General features: G+C 46.8%; 1 protein-coding gene across 1 annotated transcript in view; it reads left to right on the forward strand.

Moving 5' to 3' along the window:
* The window catches only part of PAPPA (pappalysin 1), a 181,232-nt gene that overhangs the window by 109,875 nt on the left and 50,664 nt on the right, over nt 1–20,693 (forward strand). Inside the window, exons 11-13 of the mRNA XM_042052475.1 lie at nt 13,098–13,211; nt 13,608–13,743; nt 17,260–17,473. Of these exons, the coding sequence (XP_041908409.1) occupies nt 13,098–13,211; nt 13,608–13,743; nt 17,260–17,473 (464 nt within the window). The remainder of the gene's footprint in view (nt 1–13,097; nt 13,212–13,607; nt 13,744–17,259; nt 17,474–20,693) is intronic.

A 20,693-nucleotide genomic window follows, 5' to 3' on the forward strand; every position in this document is an offset into this window, starting at 1 on the left:
TGAGAAGAGGGAGGGTGTCTGTCTGTCGGCTCTGCAAGTGGCCCTTTTTGAACTTCCCAATTCACAGCCAAGTCCTGTTGCTCTTCAACGGTAAGAGTTTTGTTGTGGTTGGAGGGATAAAAAATCCCCATTTTTAATAAGATGATTTGCTTTGCAAATGTCTTTGTTATTTATAGCTGAGCCAGACTTTGAACCACTAAGCTCTGGAGGATGAGGGCAGAATCCCACTAAGAAAAACCATTAATGGAGGAACCATGAGTGATCAGAGACCAGTTCTGGAAAAAGATGAACTGGACACTGTGCACAGGCTGTCACAGGAGGAATGTAGGTTTGCTGAACATGGCTGAGCTCATTTCCAGTACTGGCTGATCCACCAAAGGGCTTCAGCTTAGGTTACAGAGTCTCCAAGTCTAAAGTTAGTTCCAGGGGTCCAAAATTTTGTGTTCATTTCCCCTGGAAACTACAGACCAGCCAATTTGGTCTTTTGCCTGAGGCTGGAGAGTTGCGTCACGAGCCTGGCCCTGACTGTCAGGCAAATTCAGTCTGGAAAGCTCCTTCCTTGGATTAAGTGATGATATTTTTCGTATTCTTTTTTCCAATGCACAGTGGTTAATTAAGCCTTATCACGGCCACATTGCTTGGTCTCTGTTCCATTTAATAGAGGTGGAAATGGGAGCATGGAAAGGTAAAGCTACTGTTTGAGGATTAGACCTCAAAATCCTTCAGAGACATTGCCGGCACTGGGCATTACTGAGCCTAAACCTCCCAAGGACTAGGAAGTTCAGGATATCTTGAAAGGGAAATGTTCCTATCTTGGATAAAAAGAAAACTGTTCAGGGCCTGCTGAGAGTTGCTGCCTGGGAGCAGAGCCCTGGAGGGGTTTGAGGTCATTAAATCTGCATTTTAGCTCTGTCAGCCCCCTCACATCATCCTGTTTGTGAATTAATCCATCTTGAGCACAGTTTGGCTGTTCATTCCCAGCACAAAAGGACTGGAAAACTGTCCCATCATCTCCTTGCTTTAATGGCTGGAAACATTGCTTCCCACCTGTCTTTCTGGGAAAGCTTGATTCTGCAACCTTTCTGCCAAAAGAACTCCACTGGGCCTTAGCTGCACATTTGCTTTGCTGCTCTGCCTCACTGGAAGAGGTGGTCCATGAGAAGGGTCCGAGGTGAGGGATGCTACAAAGATGTGTCATCTGCCACCAGTGCCATGACTCAGGAATGATCTCAGCACTCTGGGGAGCTAAATAAAATGAGAAATGGGATTTCTAGGTAGGCTGGCTAGCAGAAGGTTTCAGTTGCAGAGAGATGGCTGAGGAAGAGCATTACCCTTAAAGTCAGGTCAGGGCTGGTTTGAGGATGTTGCCCCTCACCTGGCTGCCTGCTCCCTGCCAGGACAGACAGGGATCCCCTCCCTCCCACCCCTCCATCCCCATGGCTTCCAGTGCTCCTCTGCTCCTGGCTGGAGTAAAGCTCAGACCCCATAGCTGATGTCATAGCCTCTGGCTGATTTGTGTAAGGGGAGGACAGAGAGAACACAATGAGATGTCAGAGGAGATTCCAAGCAATTTTGCCAAACACTCAAGGGATATTTTTTTTTTTTCTTTCCACTCCCCTCCCCCCCTTGGTTTTTAGTATAATTTTTCAAGAGCACATATGCAAGTCATCTAAGGGAAACAGAACAGTGAGTACCAGGGGCTGGTACACTGTGTTCCCTTTGTGTACTGTAGAGAAAATAGATAAAAGAAACAAAGAATGATGCAGAGAGCAAAGCAGCCAACCGTACTCTCAGAGAGGTTCAATCTGACTTTTTCAGAGATGAAGGTCAAACCAAAAATCTTCAGGTGCCGGAAATTGGTCCCATCTTCCTAGAACTAGGAGACATTTACCACTAATGAAACGAGAGCAGAGTTCCATGCCATTTGTTGTTTCTAGAAGCAAGAAGAAAGGCAAGAAAGGAATATTGTCTTGGGCAGTAATACGGATTATGTGCTTCTTTAGGAAGTAAATTACCATTTTACGATCATATCTGCTGTACACCCAGCCACCCACCCAGATTAGAGGCGTCAATAGAGAGCAGCTTGGACCCCCCTGGCATCGGCGAGCCGGGCAGCCGGACCCCCCGACAGCGGCACTGCTCATTAACATGCACTCCTCTGAAAGGAGACCCCCCTCCTCGGCCCTTACCCCTCAACCTGCCACTCTCCCCGTCTGCTGCTGCTGCTCACAAGCCTTGGGATGCAGAGCATGTCCAGCCGTGAGCGTGGGATAGCTCCCCTGCATCCCATCCGGGTTGTTTGTCTTGGGTCCCTCTCCATTCAGAGCAGAACGATTTTGCATAAATGCATCGACACGTCTGCTTTGTTCATGCGTGAAGGGTTCTCGGCATTTCTTATCCCACCCCCGCCCCGGCCTTCTTCTCCCTGCTCCCTGGCATGTGGCTTCACCAGCTTTTCCATGATTTCCCTGTGCAACAGCAAATAAACCTGCCTGAAGCACTGCCAGGCGACCCGGCGCAGTTAAAAATGGCCAGATAGATCTAAACCAAGCCATGGGAGAAGGGGATGGAAAAGGGTGCAAGAGCAAAGCCATAATGGCTTTTACTCTGTAATTTGGTTTCATGTTCTGCACAAGGAAACATGTCAAATATGTAAACAGAGCTCTCCAGGGTTGTAATGGAGCTACAAAGCCTCGGATGTACAGGCAGGCAGGGTGCTGCTCTCCAGCAGAACGGAATGCCATCCCCAAAACCACACGGTCATTTCTTTAAGCTGAAAGTAAACTTTCTCATGCCAGGAGCAAAGAATTTATTTTTTTTCTTGTAAATGAAGGATCGTCTGCACCACTTGTTTGGAGTACCGTAGGCATTTTAGCCCACATTGTCATAAGACACCTCGTATTTTGAATGCCAATGAATTTCAGGGTGTTCCTCTTAAGATGTCTCTAAAAGGCATAATTTGGAGGATGGTGTTTACCCAGTACTGTCCTGAAGGCATCTTGAGTCAATCCCTCTGTCCCCACCTGAAAATAAGAATCATCTTTAGTAATAATAATAATAATAATAGTAATAATAGTAATAGTAATAATAATAATAATAATAATAATAATAATATGAGGAGAAAAACAAACAACGAACTGGGGACCATTTGGATACACTGTTGAGCTGCTCCAAGTCTCTCCTGAACTGTGCTGCCTTAGCTGGAGCTGCAACTGTGGAGGACCCCCACATCTGTGCTCACTTTTGGAAGTGCTGCCTGCAAAGCTGCAGGACCGCTCTTTCCTCTGAGGTCATTTCAGTGGGGAATCTGATAAGGAGACATGATTCACACTGGTAATTCAAATTCACATCTGGTAAGTGGCCCAGCTCCCCGTGCTATCAGCAGGAGTCTCCTGGGGACTGGGTTTCCACCATGGTCTCAGGGTCTGGCTCCAAGCTCTCACACGTGCCAGGAAATGGTTATTTGCAGGATCAGTGCTATTATCTGTCCCCACATGTACCTCCTCTCTGGGAGAAGCCCTCAGCTCAGGAGAACATCAAGTTCTGCTTAGCCATTTTAGTCACTGGGTAAAAATCCTTCCACTTAGCACTTCTGGCAGTGGATGTCATTTTTCCATTTTTTTGGTAATTAACCCTTGTGTCATCGTGCTCAGAGAAGACAAGTCACTCTTCAGAGAGGGGCAGGTGAAGCACAGGGTAGAGATGACCTTCTTCCCACCTTTCTCCATCCAAATCCCCTTGAAACATTTGTCCTTCCAGCAGAGCTGCTCTGTCCCTGTGCCTGGCACTAAGTGCACACTGTGAGCTGCAGAGGGAAAGCCTCACTCTGTGGAAATTTACCTCGTTCCCAGAGGTTGTTCCTGCTGAGAAAGGCTGGCCTTGGCACCTGGGTGTTCCTCCATTCCCTCTGCTCCCCCATCCTCCCAGTGCCTGCTCCTGGAAGGCAGTGAGGCTGAAGGAGCTGTGAGCTTCGTCTTTCACACAACACTTAAATTCCTCCAGTAACTTCTGGGAGCAGCTGGGAGTTCCTCTGAACTCCCCTACTAGCCTGGGACATCAAGGACTAACTGCTTCAAGTATTTTGGCTTAATTTGTTGGAGTTTGAGGTTTATTGGAGCAACCAGGGTTGTTCCAAGTTTAGAGGGGAGTGACAGGCTTCCCCAAACAAGCCTTTACTTGGGTGGAGATGTGCAAGGGCTGGAGGCAGCAGCTGGTGCTGCTCTGTGGGCTCTCCCTGGATGGTCCAGCTCATTTAGAGGAATTTGTTTGCAGCATGGTGGTTTCATTACTCTGCAGTTTTGCTGGGAAAAGCCCAGCGAAGCAAGGGGGAACCTTTTGATTTGCATACTGCAAGCCATGTCTTCAGGTGTTGAAAAACAAACCAGAGGGTTTAATCTTGATTAATACCCCTTGATGTAGGGCTGATAGTTGGATGGGGACTGAAAGGTTTTGCTAGCTGAGGTGTGACTGCTCCCTGGTGCACAGGGCAGCTCCTCCAAGCCCCCCTCCGCATTCCCCTGGAGCCTCTCTGCAGCCTTCTCTTTTCCTATTAAATTCAGGGCCTCTTCCCAATGTATCATCTCCCTGGATGTATCCAATTAAGGCCTGTTGACAGCCCAGAGCAGACTTACACCCGTAGGATTAGAGGCATGCGTATGTCTTCATATAGGGAAGGACAACAACAGGGTGTCTGGCTGGCTCACTGGGAGCACAGTGGGGGAAGCTGAGCAGCCTGGAGAGGGAAGAGGAGCCAGGGAGAGAGAGATTTGCACCCCCAGTTATCCTTGCCCGTGGAAGGGCTGTGTGCTGAGTGTTGCGTGCAGTTTACACAGCGTGTTTACATGGGCCATAACCCTAAACAAAGCTGAAAAGCATGGCTTTAACTCTGGAAATAAAAGTACTGGAAACCCCTGGTTTTCTGCACATGAGAAAGTTTTGTTCTTTAAACACACAGATGTTTTTAAATGAAGAATCACTCTTTTGACCTTTTCTGAGTGTGATCATGTGGTCGGGGCTGACATTAACCACTGCACGGCTGCTTGCCTCAGCCGCAGGCGAAGCTTAGCCAGGGGTCTGCAGGGCTCAGGGTGGCACCTGCCTTGTTTCGTATTCTGGGAAGTGGCTCCTGTGCCCCATGAGCACTCAGGGTGGTGCAGGGATGGCAATACTTAGGGTTTGCTTCTACTGTACAGGGAACAAAAGCAACTGCATTTTTTTTCCTGCTTGAGAGTCGTGGCTTAATTTTTTTTCTTATGTATCTCTTTTTTTATCAGTAACATAGCCCGTGTGCTTCTAAGCATCTCTGTCCACCTCAGCCAGTGTGTTATCCTGATGGAGAACTCAAGTTTTTAAGGGATTTGTTGTTGTCAATTTTGGGTTTTCTCTACCTAGCTGTGTGTTTTCTTCATCCAAACAAAGGTATGGGACCAGCTCTGGGCAGGAAGGAGGGGATGTTACCGAGGGGATGTTACCAAGTGGATTGTACCAACCCTGCTTTGCCTTACAGGAGTTGCAAAAGTGCAATGAATCTAGTGAGCCAGAATCATGAATATAATAACTAAAATATATTTAAGATCCTCCTAAAGTGTGGCACACTTTCTGCCTTCGACAGTTAGATTTTCTGGTGCCAGCTGCTCCTGAGTGAAATGCTCCAGTCAAAGGAAAAACAAAAAAAATTGCTTTTGCTCTGCTCCTTGGTGATGAAAGCTGATGGGATGGGATTGTTTTGCTTTGCTGCAGCACCCCACAGCCAGCCTTGGCCCACAGCTGCACAAAGCTGTGCTGCAGTGGACCTGGCTGGTTCATGTTAGAGACGGGCAGCTCGGGAACCGAGTGCTCAGCCAACAATAATGTTCTGGCTCCTGTATTTGTTTAACCTCGCTCTCCAGTGGATGGATATACAGTCTGCTAAAGCACTTATCAGTCTATAATGCCTTCACACTTCTGTGAGCAGTAATGTGGAAGTTGTAGACAGGAGCTTGTGCTGCGGCTTGAAAATGTCTTTTAGCTTTAATGAGGCTGATACTTGCAGAACTGAAGGCCTAAGTTCTTGTTTGGGTGCTGCTGCTTGATCCTGTCTGTCTAGCCTATTGCATGGGGTGCCGTTGCTGCTAGTAGCTGTATTTGTGAATTTGAGCATAATAACACAGTTCAGGGCTAACTCCAAGAATTACTGCTCTGAGGTAAGATCCTGGCAGTGCTGGCGTGGAAGATGCTGTTGTTTGAGAGCAGCATCTTTATGTCCTGCTGCTGAGTTGAAGAAATAGCAGAGGTCTGGCAGGAATAAATGGGAGCACATGGCAAATTGCTGGTTTGTACTTTCATGTGCTGCACAGGAGACTGTGCTGTGCACTCAGAACTATCTCTTGATTCTGCATCCCTTCAGTTTGCATCTCTGAATAGCAAAAGAAGCAGGGGCAGGTGCAAATTGCACCCAGGAGCTCCAGATGCTGGCGTTTGCTTGTGGGCTGGCGTAAAAGATGAGTTAATTTTTAAATCCCATTAGTGCAATTATTTCTTCTTTTTCTCACCCTATTTTTCTGTAGTTGCTGGCCCTGGCTTAACCGATGTCCTTGGGGTGATCCTTTGAACTGTGCAAAAATCATCTGGTTAGGGTTTTGTTGGAAAATCAAAACTTCATATTGTTTTTTTCCACGGGTCCAGCAAGCATCCTAGATATTTGATTACACCTGGCTGGCTGTCAAAGCCCATGTGAGTTTGGGATAGGGCCAGTCAGAACTGATTTACAGTTTTTTCAGGTATGCCATGTGAAGTTTATGGTTTGATGTGATTTTGATTTGAACTCACTGGTTTTAAATGAAGTTTGCTTTGAATCTGGAGATAACAGAAATTCAAAGGGAAGCTCAAAGAATGCAGGTCTGCATGATTTAAAAATGGAAATATATTGTTCATACCGGCTCTTTGGAAGTGAAATAACTGCATTTTTGAGAAAGCTAAAGTTAATAACACACCTTGAATACACATGCAATCTGGGCCATCATCTAATGGAAATCCCTGTAGATCCTTTTCGCTTGCCTCGAACTAAACCAACTTACCTGACAAAATGAAATAGCCCTTGCATCTCCCACTCATTTCTGAATTGCAGCCCTGTGTTACATCCAAAACTCTAGGAAATTTCCCTTTGGAGATGAACACTATCATTGTAAAGTAGAGGAATTTATCATCATGTCACATTGCAGGCGAACTATTGGTGCCCTGCCCGCAGTGTTTTCATACACAGAAAGGTCACTTTCCAGTTACTAAAAAATCCAGCCAAATCTTCAGCTGAGAATCGTGGCTCTGTGCTAAGGAAGCTGTAATATCATGCTAATTGAATTCTGAGTCTGCAAGGTCCAGACACATCAGCTGCCCCAGGTTCAAAGTGGACGTGGCTGTGCTGAGACTGGACATAGGGACTGGCAGCAGGGCTTTATTTCATCCTGTAGGAGATGTAAGCTGCTTCCCAATCCCACAGCCAAATCCTGTTCTTCATTACACGGGGAAAATTGACAGATGAGATTTCCTTTGACTTCTGAGCCAACTGAATCTGGGAGTAATATAGCATCAGTGTGTTACCCCAGGAGTTTCATCAGCTTCCAGTTGGTAAAGCTTTTCTGTGGATCACCTGCCCACATGCCTTTGTCCTGGAGCAGGGCATGCTGCAGTTTTTCATCTTTTGCCATCAGACCTTTAGGCACCCCAATGAAAACAGGCAAAAGCAGACAAAGAGCATGAAACAGTAGAGCTGTGCTATCAGAGGACAAGGAGGGTTTGGGGGGAGAAGCTGCAGTTGATGAGCATCAGAGATGAGGTGAAGTTGCTGCTGTGGAAGTAGCAGTAGACTGTAAGGTAAGGTGGCTCTTGAAAGAGACAGAGGGACACAGCTTTCTTCCCTCATTTTATGTTTAGAATTTCTGCTGCTGCATTTCAGATTTGGTTTTAGTTTTTTATTTTATTTTCTGCAACAGAAAGCCATTGTTAGTGCACATAAAAATAAATGTGTGTCCCAGTTTGGGAAAAGTAGCTTTGAATGTTTTCCTTAAGTTTTAGAGGTCAACCTGGAATGACCCAAGACTGACATTCACAGTTGGGCAGACAACTCTGGACTCAAATTTCTGATGGGATAAATCCACTGATAAAGACAGCTGATAAAGACACTTGTCCTAAAGCATTTCTGACCAGAATCTAGAAGGAAACCCGGAGCAAAATTCTTTGTGCTGCAGTGTGTACAATTTCCATTTGAGCTTTGTGGGCTCCTGAGGTTTGAAATGGTCAGAGAAATTGGCTGGAGTTTGAGGTGTTTGTTGGAGCCCAAATGGTGGCCTTTTTAATGGTTCGGTGCTCACTAATGTGGGCAACTTCATTTTTCCCTAGCTCCAACCCAATTCCCAGCTGAAATGAGAAAAGCAGTGCAACAGCTTTCAGAACAGATTGGAGGTCTGTGCTGCAGTCGGCAAACTGGGTGGTGTCCATGTGGCAGTCAAGCTGCCTTACAATATTGGGCAATAAACAGGCAGGAACCTTTCTGATATTTAGCAACTGCACCATGGTTTCTCATCCTTGGGTGAGATTAACCTTAGGTCGGCAAGAACAATAACATATTTAAGAATAAAAGGGCTGGGTGACTGCCAGCCTGGCCTGGCAAGGCAGGGAGAAAGTTTTCATCTGTAAGGGATGTGTTAAAATGCTGCTCATGTCATGGCTGGGATCCTCTGGCATGTGTTGAGTTAAATACAAATAACATTCTGCAGAGCAGTCAGCTAAATATTGTAGATTAATTAGGTTCCAGTATTACGGCCGAAATCTGTTCTTTAGCTGGATCTTCAAACAACAGAAGATGTTCTGTTTGTGCCTCCATGGGTTTTGTATCAGTCCATGAGCTTTTCTGCGCACTCATGCAGCCTCACTGAGGATGTTTTGTGCTCCACAAATAGCTGGTACTGTGGGTTTTACCAAGAGATCCTGTTCCTGCCTGCTGCATGGTTGCTGTTTTGCCAACAGGTATAGCCTGTTTCATCCCAGAAACACTCTGTGTTGTCTGTCGGGGTGCAGAAGTGTCAGCAGCACTTTCCTGTAGAAAGGAGGGGGGAGAGGCAGCTTTTGGACCTCAATCTCCACTTCCACCCTCCTCTGCAGAAGGAGGATGCTCCCCACTGCCTGACCAAGTGCCCACGACGGCCCCTCGCAGCCAGACAGAGCTTGAGGACATGGTCTGGAGGGAGCCCCGCCATGGTTCACCAGATGGGATTTTGGGAGCAGACAGATCTGTGCACTGGAGGTTTGCTCTGCGTCCAGCCGCCCCGGGGCATGCAGACAGGCACGTCCGCTCCAACCACGGTGCCAGAGCTGAGTAGGGCAGCATCCGAGCTTAAATAGAAGCTTTTCTGTCTGCATTTAGAATTATTTTGATGTTACAATGCTGAGAACCACCAGTGTGTGCAAAGCCTGTGGTGTCTGACTGTTCTTGTGCGGTGGGAAGGTCAGAGTGGGATGGGATCTGTGTTTAGCCCACTCCTTTGGGGAGCTGTATCCTCACACCTGTGTGTGCTCTCAGCAACATCTGAGCACCATTTTGTGGCTCAGCCACCTGTGTGGTGTGGGGGAACATCATCCTCATCTTCCAGACAGGGTGCTCAGGCCTGGAGAAGCCAAGTGCTGCCCAGAAGGCTGTACTGGGGCCGTGCACTGGGCACAGTTGGGCTGGGATCTAGTCCAGTGCCCAGTCCAGAGGATTTGTGATCCATAACCTGTAATTCAGCTGCAACAGAAACCCATCAATGCAAATTCACATTGCCTGCAGTCACGGGATGGCTGGGAATCATTCACAAGGGCGCCTTCCAAAATTTGCTCTTCAGCAAATTTTCCCATATTACTTTGAAGGAAATGGAGTTGATTGCAATAGTAAATGTGTTTTTGATGTGGCAAAAAGCTAAGTGCTCCCAATATATCACTTTTCCCTTTCTGCTGACACATTCCTCGGTCCCCCTGAGTAAGAGAAGGAAAACAGGAGAGGCGGTTTGAAGAACATGTTGTGCCTTTGATTGACAAGAGGTTGTATAAATCAGTCAAAGGGAATCCTCCAGGCATTCCCTCTTGTGGGAAGATCCCACAGTGCTCTCTGGCCTTGATCGTTCTGTCTGTCGATGTTTGTGTACAAAATGTGTGGGTGGGAGACGAGCTGGATTTGAACCTCCGAGAGGAACAGACATCAGCTCTTTTAATTGAAAGCAGCTTCCTCGGGAGGGGGATGACATGGGCTTCCAGTAACTAGACACAAATAGTCGCCGCATACTTTGGAGCACATACTAAGCTCCTGTGGATATCCCCAGTTGCTGTGTGGGTCTGAGAATCTGGATAAGCCCCAGTGAGTGAAGTTTGGAGCTCTGTGTGATGCTGTCATTCTTCAAAGCAAATACTTCAGTGTTTGGTAACACCCTGAAATGAGAAGTCTATCTGTGCTTCTTCCCTCCGCAGCTGTCAGGTGCTTTAGCTGCTGGTTTGCATCATTGTACCAAACTAGAGGACGTTAGGATGTTTCTCCTAAGTGTGAATTCCTGCAAATAGCCATGAGGACAGATGATATTCTGTCTTCCAGGCCACAGGAACTTGTAGCTTAAAAGTGTTTGTGCTGCAGTAATCACAGAATCATTCAGGTTAGAAAAGATCATTGAGTCCAACCATTAACCTAAATAATAGGGGCCTTCGGGGTGCTGCCACATTCTAGGGATGCCTTAAAAGCAGAGGTGTGAAAGACTCTCCTAGCAGATGATTCTCAGACTAGGCAGGTGTGATGTGACACACAGTGCCTGGGCAGAATTGAAAGGCAGATGGATTTACCATGTGTGTTGGAGCCTGTTGGGATGGTGGAGTCTATAGGTGACTGGAAATGTTTATCCAATCCAGTTGTTTTCAGAGAAACCTAGAGAACATTTTTTAACATTAGCTAAGTTTACTGGCCAGCAGCTAGTGGAGAAGCAGCTCTTGTAGCCATTCATCTCTGTTAGACTTTTCCCACACTTCTCAATTAGGTTCTCCTAAAAGAACCTTTTACCCCAGGACCACTTTGAAACACTTGTCTGGGTAGCGATGGATCAGCCTCAGCAGGGGGAAGCTTATCTAACCTGTTCAAACCAGGCCAGTCTGACAGCCCACGTGGCCTGAACACAGGCTCTTTATGCAATGCTCAGATTTTTGCTAATATTCTCAGGCAGAAGCAGAAAGTGCTAGAGTTCACACATGCGCACAAATCAAACAAGGCATTTAAAAGTTATCAGAGATTTCCAGCCCACCTCAGCAGGGGTTTATTTTGGGTTAGATTCAAACTTTTGGTGAAGGTCTGGGTGATTTCTTAATTCAGGTTTTCACTCATCCATTAAGTGGCACTTAAAAAGCACCGAAAGTCAGTACTGTGTTTCTTTCAGCCACCTTTATGGACCAATAGAGCAGGAGGAAAGTAAGAATATGAACAAAATCATATAAAAGTAATGAGACCTTTGTTCATGTCAAAGAGCTCTCTGACCATATAAATTGCAGATGTGGGTAAGATAAATTCCCTAGCTGGAGAGGTATTAAAATAAAAACCATGCTCCCAACAAGAGACAGGCTGCTGAAAACGCAAGAAGGGAGAGTTGCGAAACCGTACATGTCGAATTGCTGGCCTGGATTTCAAATGCCAAAGATAGTTTATGTAAAGCCTTGCTCTTCTGTAAAATGTAACACTATCCACTGGCTAGCCTCAATGAAGCTTGGTCCCAGTTGTTTCAAAAAATAAATAAACTAAAAATCTTCTTCCAACCCATTAAAGCTGATTTATGTTTTGCCTGTAAGATTCCTCTGTGCTGGATCTTGAGGGACTCAGATTTTAAAGGGGATTACCTCACTTTTAGCCAATCTGGTTTCTCATTCCCAGGCATCCAAGGCTCTCTTTGCAGTGCCCAGACTTTGCCTGGTGAGACCAAGAGGGCATTTCCATGCAAAATTATAGTGGGCATAGGATTTTGAGTGGCCAAAAGCATCTTTGTTATTTCTCTTGTTTCATGTCAGGGTTTTCTTTTTGGTTTAATAATCAGATTGCTGATGGGAACGGCTTTACTGACAGCACATCAGCCCAAGGAATTCCCTCTATTCCTATGGTAAGGACAGCCAGTGAGTTCAGCAAAGGCTTGTGAATCCAGCAGGTACCTGTCAGATGCTCCAGAGCCTCAGCTATAAGTATCCTTCTAATGCAGTAGTAACTTCTTCCTTGGTGGACATTTCCTTTTTTCTCTTTGCTGGGGAGGTGAAAGGCTGTGGTCATGAATGCTTCTTTTTTGAAGCAGCTGCACTGAGCAGTGTGTTTTCAGGGTAAATCCTACCATTTCTTGCAGCTTCATTGTCACATCTGACGTACTGAAGGCACTGCAAGGCTCTCTGGTACTTAGATTCTGGCATTTCTTTTAGCTTTTCATCTGTGGCAGGACTTGGGATTCATCTACTTTACTGAAAAGAGCAGTTTGCCTCCAATCTCACTGCTGCCTGCCATGGAAAGGCTGCAGGTGTAGGTGATTCCACTTGCAGAACTGGCTGGTAAAAAAGGAAATCAGTTTGCTTAAATTGGGTTGTAGAGGCAGGACTTTCCTGGCTACACCTAGTTTACAGGGCCAGCTGTGGCTTCCCTGGGGTTACAGGAACATCAGGTTTAAATAGGGCAGTGCTGGAGCACTGTGGAGGCACCTCCTGACTCTCTGTGCTGGGAGCTGGGGTGTTCAGAAGTGATCCTCACTTGGACTCCGGTGGGAAGAGTCCTGGTCCATTTGGGTGGGAGCAAAGTTGTTCTAAATGCTGTCAGAGACCTGGTACCAAATTCAGAGGAGGTTGTTGGCTGCCATCCAACTGCTGTGAGTCTTTAGCTCCTCTTCATGATTCAGTTTTTCTTACTGGGGTAGAAGATCTGGAAACTTAACTTTTGAATAATCTCATGGTATTTAGAAGTGCCGTTATTGTGCATTGCTTTATCCTAGGAGTGCACCTGGACATTGTTTCCCCACTTGAAGCAGTCAGAATCCTTCCTTGCTGTCCTCTATGTCAGTTTTGGTGTTTCTTTTTTTTTCCTGCTGCAGATGTGTCGAACCAAGGTGATCGACTTGAACGATGGTGTCTCCCAGTATGCCTGGTATCCCTGCACGGCCAACTTCCAGTACTCCCACATGACACAGACTGTTTTCTGGCTGAAGGTAGGAAGTGCACACATCATTCAGACGTTTCCTCTTTTCCTGCCTCTTCAAAGTTTCTCCAGCAATCAAAATATCATGGACCAGCCTTCCCAGGGCCAAGCTGCTCTTTTCTGAAGTATGTTTAGAGTAAAAGAGCAGAACAATGTCTTTAAGCACTGTCTAGAGAGTCAGTAGTGAAGTCCCCTCATGTGTGACAAGGCTATTGAATTTCTGAGAGGGTTCAGCTTCAGGGCTGTTTGACTTATCTAGTTTGTGTAGGAGAGATTGGAAGAGAAGATTTCTGTGTGACCTGGGATGGGAATTCTTCTTTTAAAAGTCCTCAACTGACTCCTGGGGATTTTTTAAAGCCCACCACAGTTTTCCACCTCAGGCTTTGTGGGCTTTGTGTTTTCCCAGGCTTATTTTTCCCAGCCTATGGTGGCTGCAGCAGTCCTTGTTCACTTGGTCACTGATGGGACCTATTACCTGGACCAGAAGCAGGAGACCATCGGTGTGCAGCTGTTTGACACCAAAGAGCAGAGCCACGATCTTGGTAAGACTGTGTTGCATTAAACCCCCTCTTTACTGCTTGCTTAATCTGGTGATGCCCCCTTTCACCAGTATTCCTGCTTGGTTTTTTTCAGAATTAGACCAAAAAATGGTGCTTGTTCAATGCTCCAAGCCCTGAGCCTCACTAGAGTTTGTGGGAAATGATGTGTTATTTTGTACAGACGTTTCTCCATAGCTGTTCACTGTGTGTTCAGAGGTGATTAGCTCCTCTTCAGTCACTAAAATCAGCACTATCTCAATGCTTCACACCCAGCACTGCCCTGGAGAGACACTGATGGTGCTGCAGATGAACCCCTGGGAGCAGGGAGTGAGGGACCTGCACCAGCTGCTGCAGCAAAGGCTTCTGCTTCACAGGGAGTGCTGGGTGATCTCTAGTCCTGCTTGCAGGGAGGTCTCCAGAGCCATTTAATGGCCAACATTCCCCAGGTGAAGTATTTCAGGTGGTGAAGGTCAAACCCCAAGGCCCTGCCAGGCTCCTGGCATGGCATCAAGCAGATGTGCCTGACAGAGGCAGGACCTGTGCTTGTGCTGAAGTGCCAGGATAGACCAGTTTTGTCTCTACCCTTGGCACAGGGCCCTAAACTGGGGAAGTTGTGCCTGGTGAATTGATTCAGGCTGCATTTAAGCTCCAGGACCAAGGAGCTCTCCTTAGCTCCCAACTCTTTGTCAGGGTAGGACTTGCATAATCCCTTCCCAGATGCTCTCTGCCTTTTTTTCACTGAGGAGAAAGCTGGCCAGATCACCTTGAGAGCAGTTTTTAAGGAGACATAACTCCCATCCCCCAGGTTTCTGGTTTACCAGAACGTTTCAATTTTAATGAGCTGAAACTCAAAGGAGCTTCCCACTAGAGACAAGAAGGGACACACACAGAGTGACAGGTGTTGGATGAGCATCCAGGATAATTCAGGATTTGGTGGGGCGTGGAGGAAAACGAAGGAAATATGTGTGGTGTCTGTTGTCCAAGAACAAACTGAAATTTGTAGCAAGTTGTGCAGGTTGAGTCAGGATGGCTCCCAGTTTGCCAGAGCCCTTGGATTAATCTTACCCTCCTTTTGCAAAACAGTGGCACATAGCTCTATTCCTCTGAGAAATAAATGATGGAAACACGAGCATGCCAGCAATACTTAATGTGACATTTTATAGGGACAGACAGACTGGGAGAGAAAGAGGATAAGAAAGAGGAGCAAAGAGGAAACTGAGGGTTAGGTTTTGAAATCTTCAATGAAGTTGCAACATGAGTTTGGCATGGCTCAGCCTGATGTCTGGACGTCCTCCCAGCTGAAATGCTGCTTTCATCATGGAAAAGCCCCTTTGGCCTTTCAGAAGAGGCTGCCTGGAGCAGAGGAGAGGTATAGGTGGGCTACCCAGCACTTCTCACTCAGGCAGGGCTCCCCACTGCTGTTCTGTCTGAGTTCTGACAGTGAGATGAAGTCCTTTCCCTGGATATTGTGTTTCATGTGTTTGAGTTATCACCGTGGCAAGCTGGAAACTGCAGCTGAGATGCAAATGTTGTCATGCACTGGGTGCAGGACCGACTGAGACACTCAATGAGCCTTAAGCAGGAGTTCATGGCAAATTAAAGTACATCCAAAAGGAAGGAGCAATAATTTAAAGCTTAATCAGACATGCAGTTTCCCACCTTGATCAGAGCCAGTGGATGCCCAGAAAATAATGTGAAGCTTCTTCTAAGTCCTGGTAGGAGATGGAGAGGTTGGGGTGCCCAAAAACCTCAGTGCTGTTGGTTCAGAGCCATCGTAGACACCGGGGTTCAGCTGCTGAGCTGAATAGATGGGTGCAGAATGACAGAAACAGGGGTGATCCTGGGACAGCTCTGACTGCCCCCATGGGTACCTGTGCCTTCTTCATGGGTTAAGGTAGGGGAGTTAAATAAATAACCCTGACCTCTCCAGCCCCCATTTTCCTGGTCAGGGTCAGAAATAACCAGCAGTGCAGCACACATCTGAGGGTCTGTTCTGTTGTGGGCACCACCTGAGTGCAAGGAATGAAATAGAAGTGAATAAACAGCCTCATACCATAAGGTCTTTCTTGGCTTTCCATCAGAGAAGGCAGAAACTTCCAAAGAATTTGGGAACCCGGGATTTTGAGTATTAACTGCACCTGTTTGTAAGTGAGAAACATGCACCGTTCCACAAGGAGCTGATATCAAAAGACCTGTGGGAGGCAAGTAGACAGGGAGGTTATTTCAGGGTCAGGTGAAGACCAAAACAAAAAGAGGTTTGCTTTGTTTTTTTTTTTTTTTTTTTATTACAGGAAGATTTTTTTATAGAGGGTGGGAGATAGATGTTTAAAGAGCGTGTCTTAATTCACAGGAAATCACTTTCTAAGGAGAAAAATGAAAGCCTTTTTATTCCTTCCCTTTTGAGTTAAGAAATCCGAACTGGGGGAAAAAAAATAATAACAGAAATCCCTGAGCCAGTCAAACATGCAAATAGAATTTATTTTGTTTTCAAATTTGTAAGAGTATCAGGGTAGCCAAGGGGCCTGGGCCAAAGCCATTGCTGGGGGAGCTCCAGTGAAGCAAATGTATCTGGAGCCAAGCTGATCCTCGGAGTGATGCCATGGAGCTGTGGAGGCAGAGCCTTGCAGGCAGCCAGCAGGCCATGAATCTCAATTAATGAATTTTGAGGGCAGCCCTCAGCTGTCTGTCCTCTGCCTTCCCCCTGAGATGGGTTTGGCCCATTTGAATTCAGGTTACTTCTACCTGAAGGTGGGAATTTCTTCCCAGCTGTCACCGAGTGCCTTCTCCACGGACAAAAGGGATTAAGAAGTCTCTTTGCTGCCTCTCTGGTGTTTCTGTGCCCCTCAACCTTGAGATGCTTTTATTTCCCCAAAACACAATTCTTTTCTTCTTGAGTGAGATCACCTGTAAAATCCTCAGTGGCTTCATCACCCCCATTTCTATCTCCAGGTCCAAATCTGCCTTTTCTTGCAAAGAACAAGATACCCTAAGGCTCAAAACTATTGAAGAAAATATCAAATCTGAGCACATTTAGTGGAAAACTCATACCATAAAGTTTTACACTGAGTGCTAATGACATGCACAGCTCCAACCGAGCCAGTGGTGCCTCGGCCCTGGTGCACAAAGCCCCCCAGCCCGCCAGCCCCATTTGATGCTGCATATAAAGGCTCCAACTGTCCTCCAGGACCTGTTTTACAATAGTGTGACTCCACTTCCCCCGTGCTGGTTGCTCCTGATTTACCAGAGCACAATAGAAATGTGGCTGTGGTCTAAAGAAGCGGCTCCGAGGGCCTGCCGTGCTCGCAGAGAGAAAGGCAGCCTTTCTTCAGCTGTCTGGAGGGATCTGCTTCTCTGCTAAGCTCTCCTGAGCGATTTGGGAAGCCCTCCAGGCAGCTTACCATAACTTTTCAGCTCTATAAGGCCATTCCTCTGGGTGAAATGCCTCTGAAGTGCCCACAGCTTTGGGAAGCAATTGTGTTAAGCCTGACCCTTCCTCTGATCTTGTCTCTCCTCTGGCAGGTGTCCACGTCCTGAGCTGCAGGAACAATCCCCTGATTATCCCCGTCATCCATGACCTCAGTCACCCTTTTTATCACACCCAGGCTGTCCTCATTAGCTTCAGCTCCCAGTTTGTGGCTATCTCTGGGGTGGCCCTGCGTTCCTTCCACAACTTCGACCCCATCACCATCAGCAGCTGCCAGCGAGGACAGACCTACAGCCCTGCGGAGCAGAGGTGAGCGTGTCAGCCCTGCTTCCCTCTGCCTCACACCCACCACCCCCAGCGCCAGCCAGGGCTGGGGAGGAGGCAGGAGGGGCACAGCAGCTGAACCCTGCTGACCCCTTTGTGTCACGGGTAAAAAACCGGCAGTGTTCTCATTGATCAGGATGGATGGGACATTTAACCCACATGGGATGCTGTTAGTGAATTATTTCCTCTTCCTTTCTCCTCCCTCCTTTATGCCAAGCCTGGAGTTGGGGCCAGTTCACTCCGCACACATTCCCCAGCCCGGCATCGTGTTCGCCACTCACACACCAGCTCAGTCTGAACCGCTTTGTGCTGCCACAGTGCCGCAGGGACCTCCCACGGAAGGGACCGCGCGGACACTGAGTGGTGCCTGTGCCCTGGAGGGGCTGGATCCTGCCAGGTGCTCAGCCCTGGGCTGCAGGGCCATGGCCATCAGCATCTGCTGTGCTTTTATGGCTGGGTGAGGCCCTCAGCACCTCTCTGGATCCGGCCCCCATTCTGAAAAGCTCTGTGGGACCCCCCAGGATGAAAGGTTTATAGCTACCGTTTTATTCTTGTTGTTATTACAGACACATCAATAGATCACCACCAACCCCTCTCAGTCTCTGCTTTACAGCATCCCACAGAGATTGTGACCTTTTATGGCCTCTGGTGCGGCAGCTTCATGGATCCTTTCAGCGAGGCAGTGAAAAGAAGAGGAGAGAATTTAGCAAAACCCCTGAAAGAATAATTTTTTTTCTTCCTTTGTGAATTCAAAGTTGTGAGCAGTTGTCATACCATAGCAGCAGCAATAGTAAAACAAGTTGCATATCCCAGCAAACCTCTGCTCAGCCTCCTAAGCAAGCTGTCAGGTTTTTTCATAATGTTCTGGCTTGTTTTTAGGACCCGCTTTTATTCCAGGAAAGGCGGGAGGGTGAGAAGGGGGAGAGGGAAGGGAAAATAAAGTAAAAAAAAAGGAGTATATCTATAGCTAAATCAATCCAGTCAGTGTGTTCTGACCTAGATTCAAGGCGTCTGATCATTCTGTGCAATAGGTTGTATAAATTCAGAGGCCCAAAGACAGCAGGATCAAGTTTCAGATGAGAAGTCTGGTGGTGGAAGTGTGGCCAAAACCCAGCGCAGGAGCAGGACAGAAAAAGAGTGAGAAAGCCCCACTGGCAGGAGATGGTGAGAAACATCAGAGAGCTCAGGAGGACTGAGACACAGGGCCACGTTCCGCTGCCCTCTCAAGTTTTCAGTAGGAATTGAACCATTTGTTCACTTATGGAATTAGAAGTGCTCTGTGTTTAGAAAGTTATTTCCTTAATAAAAATGCACTCCCCTTAGGCAAAGCTTCAGTGAGCCTCTGCAGCCCAGCAACCCAACCTTTAGAAATCCCTTGAGGAAGAATCACCTGCCTTTTACCTCTTCTTTTTCTTCTTGATTTTTTGGCATCGTTTTGTTTTCGGGATGCACTGAGCCCTCTCAGTCCCCTGCTCTCACAAACTCCCATCCGAGCCTCACTCGGCCAAAGTCATGGTTTAGGTCTTGCAGGTTCCAACACTGGATTGACCATAAAGTTTCCCATGTCTGTCAGGGAACTAGAAACCCTCAGAAGTAAAGCCCTGATCCAAAGGCAGTTGAAATCAGTGGAGTTTTTTCCACTGATGACAGTGCTACAGTGGACAGTCAGCCCCTGGTTTGCCTTGTGATGGGGTCATTTGGGGTGACCAGATCTGTTTCCTTCTGTACAAAAAACAGTTCAGGTACCCAAGATGTGGAGACAGTTGTGCATTAGGTTGTGCAGCCAGGAAATAGGTGACACCTTTGCTGTCACCTGCTGTGTTTTTCCTTGGTTATTTTACCCAATCCAGGAAGAACATAGAAAGATAGATTTTAAAAATTACTTCTTAACCAGCTCAGAGGCTGGATGTGTGTTTTCTGCCTCCCCTGCTCATAGTCTGCCCATCAGACTCCCTTGGAGTGCCAGTTCCATATTGCCCATCTTTCCCTTCTCCCCTTTCCCCACTGGTTGCATTTGCCTAATGTGATTTTTAAAGTATTTATTTAATTTTTAAAGAAACTTGCCTTCCTGCATGTAAGCATCAATTATACCGCTTTCATTTTCCTTAGGTCAACACGGATATTTTTGCCTGCTTTTTGGCTTCTCTCTACAAGAGGTATTATTTCCTCTTTCAAGGAGAATTATTTTGCTTGGAGAGGATTTGTAGCCAGATACAGATATTTCTAGGCAAGGGTGCAGATTTTAAAATTGTGAGGGAAAGGAAATATATTGTCCCTTAAAAGTTAACATGGTTTTTATTTTGAGGGTGAATGGATCCTTCCCGTGGGTCAGTGACAACTTAATAAATGAAAATAAAACAGGCACTCACTCTTCTTTCTTAAGATATGTATTATAGCTAATATTTTAGAGAAAAATGGGCTTAAATTTAAAAGTCCAATTGAACTTTATAGGTAGCTGTCCTCAGTCATCATGAGTTGTTTTGAAAATCCATTCCATCCTCCTGAAGACACATATAGAGTTTGAAAATTCCTGCTCTCTCCTTTCCAGTTTTATTCTTCCAGTTGTTTTTTCTGCTGCCAGTGACTACAGACTCTTTTTTTGTTTTCAGTAGAAGTTTCCCTCACTGCTGGAGATGTGCTGTAAAAATGACGCTCTTCATTTTCACACTGCATCCTTAGGCCAGATATAGTGGCCTGGTTAGTCCTTCTCTTGTGCATTATAGCTCAAATTGTTATACTTTTACTATTTCCTGTGTAGCCTCATGCAGAAGCAGAGGTGTAATTTCCCACCCCGCAATCACTCGAGCAGCAAGAAGGCCTGGTGTTCTGGGGCTGCCTTTGACAGTGGTTCCTCAAAAATCAGGTTTTTGTCTTTTTTGCTGGGTAGGAAACGTCAGCTGGAGGTCACCCATCCCTGGCAAAGCAGTTTGTGGGAAGTGCTGCTCTTCCTCAGTGTCATTTCCCTGTCATGGTCACCGGACCTGTCCCCTCCACCACCCCTCCTGGTGCCACTGTTCCTCTGCTGGAAACTGCAGGCAGGAGGCAGGAAAGCCCAATTCACCCAGTCCAGCAGTCAGAACTGCATGTTTCAGGACTTCCATCCATCTAATCCACCATTTACTCCGTGTTCATACTGAAAACAAGTCCCCCCCGACTGCCCACAGCTCTCCAGTCTCCTTGCCTCACATTGTCCCCACCTTGTGCT

The sequence above is a fragment of the Corvus kubaryi genome, unplaced genomic scaffold (genome assembly GCF_017639235.1).
Source record: "Corvus kubaryi isolate FWS band 111438036 unplaced genomic scaffold, C.kubaryi_AGA036_p1.0 78, whole genome shotgun sequence".
Taxonomy (NCBI): Eukaryota; Metazoa; Chordata; class Aves; order Passeriformes; family Corvidae; genus Corvus; species Corvus kubaryi.